Raw genomic sequence first — 12,680 nt, forward strand, 5'->3', positions numbered from 1 at the left:
TATACATCGGTGATGTTGACAATACTATAGATGTTAGTCCTCGTCTTAAAAAGATTGGAGAAAGTAATGGGGTTCAATAAGTATAGTCTAATGGAATTTCTGCTCGCCCGTCTAGAGCATACAATAGCTCAGTCTCTTATTGACATATGTGCATACTGTGTGTATTGCCTCGATATAGCCTTAATTCACAAGCGTTATAAACAAAGATGGAATCCAGGAGGCGCATTTTCTCTTATTTGAGACTAGTCATCACAAGCAAGTGGCCGAGTGGATAACGCGATGGTGTTTGAAGCGAAAGGTACTTGGTTTGAGTCCCAGAGTGAACATCAACTCTGAAATGCAGGTGCATCCAGCTGACGAGTCCCAAATAGGACGAAAAGCGCGTCCTGAATTCCACTGCTAGCCACTATCCATCTTTGTTTATAATGTTTGTCAATTCAGGCTACAATATCGAGGCAATACGCACAGTATGCACATATGCCAATTAGAGACTCACCAGTTGCAGCCCTAACACATCGATGGGAACATTCAAACAAACAATACTAAGTTAATTTATTTCTCATAATGATTTACCATGTATTATTAGCCATTGTTATATTTATCTTGTACCTTAAGTGTTGATCAGTTTCAGTCAATTATTTTTCAATGTGGACACTAACATTGATGACCATACATAACACGGCATAACATCATTGGTTTTAGATAGTTGTCAGAACTCAAAAAAGAACTCTTTTTTTAATTGGATATTGAGCTAGTTAGAACTAGAAAGTAAAGGATATGTTTAGTATCGAAAGAGGAGGTTACTTTTTACATCAATCAAATATAAATGACCTCGGTTCACTGTCACAGATAGATAGATAGATAGATATCAGTTATCACCCTAATTTAACTCAGTTCTTTAAAGAAACTGTCTTCATAGAAATTAATTATCTTATTTTCATTTAGTTTTAATTCACTGAATAAACTATATGAACCATATGAATGAATGTTTATTTACTTATAAACTATATCATATTATATTCGTTGAATAGTTTCAGGTCAAACAAGGAACTATCGTCTTGAATGATGAATTCTAATTAATTATTCACCCTTATTCTACTATTCTATTACAATTATGATTATTATCACCATCATCATTCTGCTTAGATCATAATGAGCTCAAAATGATCTTGCTATAATGGAAAAACTAAATTTATTATTAAACTCCTTAGATTATTATTATTATTAATATTGAGACAGCTGCTTCTATTTTGACCTCTTCATTAAACGGAGGAAGTAGGTGATTTCAATTTGGTTAAATTATATCTAATAATGATAAACTATTTACTGCACGCCACCTTCATGCTTGACTTCAACACAAATACACACACGTACATATGTATATTCAATTAAAATGATGATATGAAAGCTTTCAGTTGTAATCTATTTGGATATGTGTGTATGAATGAATACTTTTGTATAAAGAAAGTTTTCAACATACAAACTGCCTTAAAGCTTTTCTGATATGTATGTGACTCCTCAATAGTGCTCATCTACGATCCCGCTCTCTGAACTCGAACCCAGGACCAACCGGTCGCGTGTGCAAATGCCTAATCTCTAGACCACTGAACCATCATCCAACGGTGTTATATATATATATATATATATATATATATATATATATATATATATATAATACCTGTTTCGAGATGAGAGCTTTTTAGGTCAATAAACTTGATCAGTAATAAGAACTTATTGAGATCACGAACCGACCTATGTTAAACAGCCAGTAGAAGCTTGTAAGGATAGGATGCGTAACTCGTTCTATCATAGAATGTTTCAACTTTGAGTGACATGTAATAGCTAGCATTGTTAACTTTGGAATTATTCTAATCTTCCAATTAATATTGTAGTTGATATATGTTATCTTGAGCCTGTATGTATAATCGCGCGTATGCGTCTATATATTTGCTTGTATATAACATGCTTGGAAACGTTGAATTACATTTTAATGGAATTGAGCAGGCTTAGAAGTCATTCTTCATATTATATTCCTTACCATCTGTTTGCATAAATGAATGTTCAAAATAAGCTTTTTTAATTCAATTCGGATTAGGCTTTTATTACCGCAGTCGCCGAAATAATGTTAGGCCAGGTAAACCAAACGTAATCATACGTAGAATTTATATTCATGGTTAATTAATAATCATCCATTATAGATTCAGACAATCACGTATTGTCAGCAAGCGTACTACAGGTCGGTACCAAAACTTTCAGAACTTACATAGAGTGCTTAATCTTTAAAACATCATATGTCGTATTCATCCAATATTGATCTGTCTTAGTACCATTAAAAACCAGGAAGTAATAAACAATTATTTCGTTTTAGTCAGGGACTACCTAGCGCTGTGTACACACGGACATACCATTGTCTTAACCAACAAAACAAAGATCCTACAATAACCCAGTTAATTTCAAATCAGTAAGTTTCTGTCTAATGATATAAATCAAGATACCCGATATCATGGGTGCTAACTGTTTCATTTGTAAAATGGTTCAAATCCACCTGTCAGATCTTCTTACTAGAACTTCAGTAACTCTTCTTCAAGTTTAGTCACTATTAACTTAACTAATATATACGTATCATAAAAATTTGACCACTCATACCACCTCCATAAACCCTTCAAATAAAATCATGATCCATTTAATGAAAATTGTATATGTTGTATAGAATTTTGTTTTAAATAAGTAATAACTTTTCTTTGACACCAAATAATCTATAATCATAATTGAAAACTTGAAATAACATTGAATATTGAAATGTAGTAGATTACAACGTACTGATAATAAAATAACCCAACTATTTGCCATATAAACACATTTAAGCTAAGGTTATTAATCATATTGTTCGCATAATATGTTGAGTCTATCACTTTCAACTAATTCTTCCTTTCATTTAGTGAATATCAGAAGGTAACTTACAGTGAATATTTGGCCAGACTATAATTTGTGGACGAACCAATTAGATTTAAGATAAAAGGTTTCGGATTTTGGCGTGAAACTCATTCACTCTTTTGGCAATTTAGCTGATGTCAATTCGTAATGAAAAACCGTAAACCTAATTTCTAACCCTAATCATCAATTATAAATTATAATCCTTATTCTTCACACTGCTTTGTAACCTCCTGATATTTTATTTCTAGTCCTAGCATCCAACTCATTTATGTTTTTCACCCAGTATGTTCAGATATTACTACACATGATCTTAGCTCAGAGAGCCGAAAAGCGATACAATCATGCTACAATCATAACAAAAACTTGTAGATCAGTCGAATTGCTTTCACTGAAATCTTTCTCAACACACAACATCTATTCTTTTTGAATGTACAAAGAAATGATTTTACAAAAATGCCAGATGCAATACACGTGTGGAACATTGAAAGCATCCCAGATAACTTCAACCTTTTATTCTTTTTACCCTTGATATTTTTTTCCAAAGATTTTTATTATTCTTAACTAGAAAACTTTTGAAACTATGACAGCGATGAATAGATTTAATTTATTGTTAAATACGTTTTTTTATTGGCGTCTGCTTTGACTGTATGAATCTTTTTTTAGAAGAAATATATTATGTCACTAGGGAAATTTTCATCATTGAATATTTTCGATATACAAAAGGAAACAAAACAAAATTGATCTACCGAAACACTCACGCACACATCGGTATACAAGAAAAATACATAAGTATATCAGTGCTTCAAATGATGCTTCGGATAATTTGTTTAGTATATAGTTGATTCGGTAACAATATATTCTTTTATAAGCAAAGATGGATGGTGGCTAGCAATAGAATCTAGGATGCGAGTTTCATCCTATTTGAGACTCGTTAACTGAATCTCAGAGTTGATGTTCACTCCAGAATTCGAACTTAATACCATTCGCTGTAAACGTCATCGCGTTATCCACTTAACTACTGAGTCCTGATAGTCATCTACTTGTACAATGTGATGAAGTTTAAATTCACTTGGTATCATTTGCTTTTGTCTTCCCATTATTATTTAGAACTGCAATGGATCAATCTCTTATTGGCGTATGTGCATCCTGTGAGGAGTGCCTTAACTTATGAGCTTTATAAGAAAAGATGGATGGTGGCTATCAGCGGAATCCAGAACGCAGGTACCTCCAGCTAACGAGTCCCAAATAAGACAAAATGCACATTCTGGATTCCACTGCTAGCCAATAATGTTATTCAGAAAGAAAATCAAGGATTTGCGATTAGGTCACTCAGCCTAGAAAACGTTACTCTGCTGAAACCCATATAGAAGTTAATCAATGACGAATAGATGATTATTACAAAGAGTTGGATTTACGAGTAGATCCACCGAAAACCTGGAAGTGTTGGACGGCCATCTCGCCCTAAGATGGATGAAGGGATCGATTAAAGTTATACATTAACATCGTTGGATACGAGCTCAGTGGTCTATAGGTTTAATGTTCACATGTGAGACGGAATGTTCTTGGTTCGAGTGAGGTATCGTGGATGAGCGCTGCTGAGTAGTTCTATAGGAGGATGAAACTGCCATCCAGTGATTCCAGGTTTTCAATGGTGGTCTAACTTGGATCGACCCATGAATTCAACTGCAAAAATTACTACAATCTCCACAAATCCCCACTCTCATTGTTACTAATCCAAGAATTTCGTCTAGATACTTCCCTCTTAGTTTAGTTTAGTTTTTATCATGAACTGATATAAACTTAAGAATCATTAAAGAAACCATGTATATTCCATTGGAAAACCAAATATTTTACTCAAAAATTGATAATAAATAAAACAACGCACATATCACTAGTAACGTCTTTGACTGTAAAATTGGTCTGAGTGTTAGAGGGTTGGGGGTGAAAGCAATCGCTTTAAACACTTCAGATATTAAAATTTTTACACATATAAACTAATATACAACTTGGATAGACGACTTCTCATTGGTTGACTATATTTACCTAACATTACAAAGCACCTTTAATGAAACTATATATATATATATATATATATATATATATATATATATTTAAACACATAAATATTGGAACAAAGGGGCACCGAATACATATGCGCCGCGCAAATCTCATTCGATTTGTGTGAGGGCTGTGATACTGCCCAGATGCCCAAACTGAAGCAGGTGGTTTTCTTAGGGAGCCACACCCGGAACCTTCGACCTAAAGATCTGATCCACAAGGCAGTGGAGCATCGTGAGGAGATGCAGTCCCATGGTAGTCGGTGACCAACGATTGATTCATACGCCATTTGTTCCCTCAAAATACTGGAGCCCATGTGCACCATTGGTTTGGAATCAGGCTTTTCCAACTCCTCTAGGTGGACGCGCCGTGTCCAACAACCCGGTTAGAGCGCCGGACATTCGAATTTCGTCCTCTCAATTTCGTAAACAACAGTAATGCCACGAGATGGCAGTGAGTAGGACTTCCGTTGCAGAGGCTATATACGCGTGGTCATGTGAGAGTATTTCGAGAGGGAGAGCGGACTCTCCCCACTCTCGGCCATACCAGGGCATTTGGGGGCAATGAAACTATATAGCTATCATTCCAATGGGTTTTCACTACTCATTACAGCTCGATACTGACTGAGACCAGGAACTAGTCATTTATAGTGGAATTTCAAAAAGAAAAAACCATTCTTGATAAAACTCAACACCTATTGTAACTGAAGAAAACATGAGTTTCACCATATTTTTTTCACAAGACCCAAACAACTATGTATCATTATGATAACTTCACATATTCACATTTCCATTAATACTTTAAATATGATAAAATACATAATTTACAGCCTGAAGCAAATGAATATATGTAAACGTTTGTTTCTCAGCTGTTGATTTGTTTGTTTGTTTGTTTTTCTTTCATTTTCATTCAATAAGGATTAATCCAAATCAATCAGCTGATCAGTTGGTTCTAAGTTTAATTTGATTGTTGTCTAATGAATGAGTGGGCACTCATCTATATTCTTCTCAAGTGTTTCAATCTCTTCTTATCCCTTTCCTTCTTCTTCTTCTTCCTCCTATCTATCTTCTTTTATCTATTTAGAGTTAAAAAACTATATGTGCTTTTTTCCTACCTAATTATTAAGAAAAGCCTAATGGATTATAAATATATATCTACAATATGACCTGTTATTATAGTATTTCAAATAGACTATTTAACAAATATGAAAGAATGTTTACAGGCAGAATAATAGTAAAGAAAATAATGAGACTGATGTATCTCTCTCAGATTAAACCAAATGATGTCACAGATCAGTATAAGGAATTAATCATAATTTACATAAATACTTTCATATATCAAACATATATCCACAGTACTACATCCGAACACATATATATGCGTACCTAAATACTATGTATTCTGTCATATATATAAATATCCCATCAATGAACAATCACAAGTCATATCAGCTAGTTGCAATGGGAATTAACACATTTTCTGACATACAGTTTTTTTGTTTTGTTTTAAATCATTAGATCATGTTGATTGAAAGGGGAGGATGAAGTAAGTGTTGAGCTAATGCTAAGAATGTTGGGGAAATAGATATTTAGTTCACTAATTTTATTGGTTTGATTCTTAGGTCAATTAATAAAAACTGAGGACGGTATTTTATCACTCATGATGAAAATACAAAAAGCAATGTTTATCTATTTAAGCAAAGATCGATAGTGGATAGCAATGGAATCCAGGAGGCGCGTCAAGTCATATTTGGAACTCATCAGCTGAATGTACCTGCATCTCAAAGTTGATGTTCAATCTTCATCTTCAAACGTCATCGTGTTATCCACTCAGCTACTGAGTACTGATAGCCACATGTTTGTGCAATGGGGTGAAGTTTAAATTCACTTAGTATTGTTTGTTTGAATCTTCCCATTGATGTTTAAGACTGCAATCGATCAGTCTCTTATTGGCCATATGTGCATACTTTGTGTATTGCCTCGATATAGCCTTAATTCACAAGTATTTTAATCATTTAGTTTTTCCAATACTGTTACTACCATTGTAGTGAACGAGGATACAGACGAAGACAATCGAATGTATTTGAACACAAAATTACAGAATCACTTAGTAAAATCTGTGAACCATACAGTAAATACTGGATTTGCAAAATATCAATCAATCATCTCAGACTTGACTGATCCTTCGTTTTCCCATACATCATCCTCTGTTCTCGTTCTCTTCTCTTCGACCTTCTTAATCTTCTTCTACCAGGCACTTTACTTTCGATTGATGATACATACCAATTGTATCTGTAGACATCAACAGCACACATCACACTACTAATACTACTACTGATGTAACACAGAACCCTCTAGTTCTTATATAATTGTCTCATTAAATATTTCTCATCATTCATTTGATAACCGGATGCATTTCTATTCTTCCTTATTTCATATTTCAATTATGATCTTCATATATATTTCTATATCTCAGTAAATACCTAGATTCCTCTTATCTGACAGGATTTCAACCTTTCATTCAGCTATGAGGTCGAATGTCGGATCACAAGTAATAACCATGAGGTATTATTTAATGAATGATATTCAAACGTACCTTGTAAGAATATCATTTCGTTTTTTTTTCATTGTGACTTTGAATCCAGTTAATATTATTGATTTTATTTGAAAACTCGAACACTTAACATTTAGACCTCTGGATCGTGGATGAGTACTAATGAGTGGTCTCATACTTGGACGAAACAACCGTCAAGTATTCTCAGTTTTTTAACGGTGTTCTATTATAGATCGATTGATGATTTCAATAAAGTAATCTAATTAGTTAATTAGTTGTAATCTAGGAAACTTGTCAAAGAATGTATGAAAGACTAGACTGTATTATATTGCTGGACAAATCAGGTGTAATGAAAACTCAGTTTAAGGATCTATCCGAATAATTTAGGGTATAAATTCACTTAGTATTGTTTGATTAAATCTTCCCATTGATGTTTAAGACTGCAACTGGTCAGTCTCTAATTGGCATATGTGCATACTGTGCGTATCGCCTCGATATTGCCTTCATTCACAAGCATCCTAAGCAGAGATGGATAGTGGCTAGCAGTGGAATCCAGAATTTGCTTTTTGTCTTATTTGGGACTCATCAGCCGGACGGAAACGAAGGAATAATCAAGTTTGAGACAACTGATTGACACTTTGTAAATGAAGTATTTACTTTGTGGTTCTCAGATTTTACTGTGATTCTGCAATTTTGTATTCAAATACATTTGGTTTTCCTAACCGGTGTTCTCGTTCACTACAGTAGTGGATGAATAAGTCTACTGATGAATAGTCTGTGAGTAATTTGAGATATTACAGAAATTCATGGCTCCAGTTAAAGGTTTGATTGAAACCTACACAAATATATCAATCTTTTTCATTCATCTCTTATCAAATTATTTTGTGGTATTTGCAGTGTATGAGAAAAATATTTACATACAAGAGACATTGAATAGATATAGAATCAAAAACATTACCCTTTAAATATTATTGAGTACACCACTTTAGGTAAAAAATTATAATAACAATAATATAGAACCTCCGTTTCCATGGAGATCACTAAATTATTTAATTCGACTCATCAGCAAACATACACAACAACGAACTTGAGGTAGTTTGAAGCTATTTCAAGAATTATTTAGCCATACATACGGCATTATAACGATTGTACAACTTCGAAAATGACTTCACTGAATGGAAAACTCTTCTCTTAACTAATCTTCCTTTATTTACATTCCGTTAACATAACCGAAAGTAGCATAAAACTTCAATGCTGCGTTTCTACACTAGATATACTTAAATTTAACAACTGAAGAATTGATTACAAACCTTTAAAAACTCATGAGACAAGTAAAAAGTATTACACTCCGTTTTAGTATTTAAATTATTTTATAATAAATACCATCTTTAGTTTATCGAATTCTGTACGGAGTTAAGTAATGTTTAAAATCTCTAGATTATCCTAAGGGTTATTGGAATTCTACAGTACATTACAGTAAAGCTGAGTAAACTGATATAACTAACATGACAGTCCTATCATTATTCGACTATCTCTTACAAAATAAATTAACCACAAGACGTTTTCCATACAGGTTTATTGATTTTTGGCAACAGCAAGCAGAAATTCTGTATGTCAATCACAATATTCTATGAAATTGATTGAAGGACTATCAATTGTTCAATAGTACTACCATTAATAGCGTACGGTTCTACTGTACAGAGCTATAAACTTGTAGAATTACTATATTCATCATCAAAAATGTACGAGTATTCATAAAAAACTATCTACGCAAAACAATCAATATCCGTTGGTTGGATATCATCAGCAACAGACTACTGTGGAAGAGAACAAATCAGCTTCCAGCTGAGAAGAGAATTAGGGAAAACATTAAAGAAACCATAAAACTGGATCACGAGGCAATCTTTAACTTTGGATCTTGAAGGGGAACGGAAAAGTGGGAGACCAAAGAGCACATTGAGCCAGAACTTGGAAGCAGTAACTGGAAACAACTGGAAAGAGTTGTCCAGGAGAGAGTTGGATTCAGAATGCTGGTAGGTAGTCTATGCTCCTTCACGAGGAGTAACAGGCGTAAGTAAGTAAGTAATACCATAATTAATATAATTCTTTACTGACAGTTGTTTTTATTTCTAACCACGAATCAATTGTTAGGCCATAATCACTACTGTAAATCAAAATATTGCCTCGGCTAACGGCTAGATTTAAATAGTCAGATATAATTAAAAATTACAGACAATCGACGGTGGTCTGAATAGCCTAATGAAACTGTCTATGATTTCATCAATACTTATGTTGATATCAACGTTTGAATGAACTATCAAGATTCTTCTCTACATTAAAATACAACCTGTTCAATAGAGTAAAAGAGCCAGAACCTAGCACGTCGACCTACTTATTAATAGACTAATATGGCCATAAAATGAAAAAGTTATTTCCTACTTTTTTTATGAATCATCTTTCTACAAAATGATAACACTGCAGTGAACAAGAACACAAGTGGGAACAATCGAATGTGTTTTGATCACAGAATTACAGAACATCTGACTAAAATCTGATAATCATACAGTAAGTACTTAATTTGCAAAATGTCAATCAATTGTCTTAAACTTGACTGTTCCTTTTACAAATATCAATCAATCGTCTTAGACTTCATCTCTCTTTTGTTTCCACATAATTCATTCTCTGTTTTTACTCTCTTTTCTTCTATCTTCTTAACCTTATGACTCCAGATACATAACTTTTGATTGATGGTATATACTACTTATATCTGTCGACATCATAGCATACACCACAATATTATCCACTTAAATTATGAATTATCAAAAATCCGACTACTCAATTCAAAGAATTCCATAAACACTATGAAATTGTACTTCACCTTTACAGATAGTCAAACAGTAAATTACAGTTATATTTATAAAATATGATGGATAAAGTTTATTATAAATGAGAATTTCACATATATACTGTCTTCGTTTTATTGTTATAAAATTTTAATTTAAATATGTGTATAGATCTGATTTGCCCAGGATAGAGTTCGGTGGAGGGGTAATTAGATAAGTATGGATCGGATTATATTATGTTCGTGTTATATCCCATGGATACTTATGAATAGTAACTTTGAGAACTATTTATGGACCAATGTAATATGTATATGTCCTATTGTATAATTGTTAAGTAAGTAAACTATTCATATTCGTGTCCCTCTTGTTATAAACTTCATTTCGACCCACAGACTATTATTATACGATTTACCATTCTTGAGTTATCCCTAGTCCATTAATTACTGTCCCCCTCTATTCACAGCCACATTTGACTAAATCTTGTACAAATGTTGTTTTCTATTTTATGGTACGCCGTGGTCAGTTTGTTTGGTATATAAACCCAGTATGTTTGAGAATAATGATTCATATTACAGAGGCTATTATTAGTGTTCTTGACTTAACTGGCTGGTCTAGGCAGATAACAGGACTGATAAGTACTGAGGACTGCTCATACGACTTTTGTGTATCATTGGGCGATCAATAAATTCACCGCTCTATGATAGGCGGTCATATCACTTCATATATATTAACTGGGCAAGAACGTATTCAATCGATTAAACAAAATGTATATATTTTTTTAATTTTACAAAATTTCTTAAACCTCATTGACAGTATTACAATCACTTAGTAACATATTTTAATGATAAATCTCTCTTCATTTAACTAGACAAATTGATTATGTAAAATAGCAACTCAACTAAAAGAGAACAAATGTGTGTTTTTCTTTTGAACACACAAACCTGATAGATTCCAACGATAAATTATAACTATATTCATATATATATATATATATTCTTTCTATAAAAAAACTTTCATTCTATCCCATAATTGAATTGAGTTGATAATAACCAAACACACGAAAAGAGTGATTTAAGTTACTCTACCATATTTCTTCAGTTGATAGACATTCATATAGAGAATTCTCTTCATATATGGTGAATGTTAAATAACCTTGTTAGTTAAGTTTCATTTTTATTGACTAGGTAAATGACTTAGCTACAACAGTTGTTCTACTAAATTCAGTCATGTTTAATCATTAAAAACGTCCCCAGGTAGAATTGGAGACGTTCTTACAAAGATCGTTAGGAAATCTAATCGATTACATACGAACACTCACATTCCCATAAATGATGGTATTCATAATACTTCAAATAGATGGTGATGTCGTGATATGGAGAAGAAAAGCATTTTATTCTTGTAGTTCACTTTACGAGCTTATCTAAGTAAGGTCACCATTAGAACCTAGAAGACACTGAACAGTTTATTAGTCCTAGTATAGGACTCTTCAATAATGTTCATCCAATTCCCACCTGGAATCGAATCCACAATATCCAGGTCTCACAAGGTACTCTTAACCTTTAAGCTACTAGGCTGACATCCAACAGTTTACATTATTAACTTCAGTCACTTTACTATGTCAATCTATTGCTTAGTTTTGCTTCTTATCAAGAGTTTTGAGAATGTTGGTAGTTTACACATTTACTTGAGATTTACTGTTAGTGAAAGAGTTTAAAAACACAAAACCTTCATTTTTTTTTCCAATTATTCTACCAAAACACATTAGATGGTATGACAAACTTTAAGAAAACATCATTTTATACCTAACCATTTCCGTCTATTCCTTCTGGTTTTACATTATCTTACATAATATCAAAATACCATTTTTCTCACTAATTACCATCAATTAAATTATCATTCGTTGATTGTTAATCAAACCACCCACACAAACCTTCCTGTTTAACTGAGAACTTTTTTCAACCACTCCCCCTTTTTTATTTAAGATTTTCTTTTAAAAAATTATTAGTTAAGTATAGAAAAAAATTTTGGGCTAAAAACCAATTTCTTCGTTTTCACACACACAATTTTATAGAAACATTCTTTAACTTCCAAAAAAAGAGAAGATAGAAAACAGAAAAGCTACAATCGGATAAAGATTAAAAGAAATTTCCAACTTTATCGTTTATTTTAGTGACCACACCACCACCATCAGCATCGCTCCTCCCCCCTCCCACTAGTTGTTGATGTTGTCGTCATTTGGCATGTATAAAGCTTAGAAAACATACATGTAAGCTTATGTTGTATTACTTAGTA

At 32.9% G+C, this 12,680-nt stretch overlaps 1 protein-coding gene across 1 annotated transcript in view; it reads right to left on the bottom strand.

The window, feature by feature from the left end:
- The window catches only part of Smp_153440 (neuropilin (nrp) and tolloid (tll)-like), a gene marked incomplete at both ends in the record, with an annotated part of 54,443 nt that extends 52,139 nt beyond the window's left edge, over nt 1–2,304 (bottom strand). Inside the window, one exon of the mRNA XM_018797626.1 lies at nt 2,264–2,304. Coding sequence (XP_018652649.1) covers nt 2,264–2,304 — 41 coding nt within the window. The remainder of the gene's footprint in view (nt 1–2,263) is intronic.
- Nucleotides 2,305–12,680: the final 10,376 nt, after the last annotated feature.

The sequence above is a fragment of the Schistosoma mansoni genome, chromosome 5, assembly GCF_000237925.1.
Source record: "Schistosoma mansoni strain Puerto Rico chromosome 5, complete genome".
NCBI lineage: Eukaryota > Metazoa > Platyhelminthes > Trematoda > Strigeidida > Schistosomatidae > Schistosoma > Schistosoma mansoni.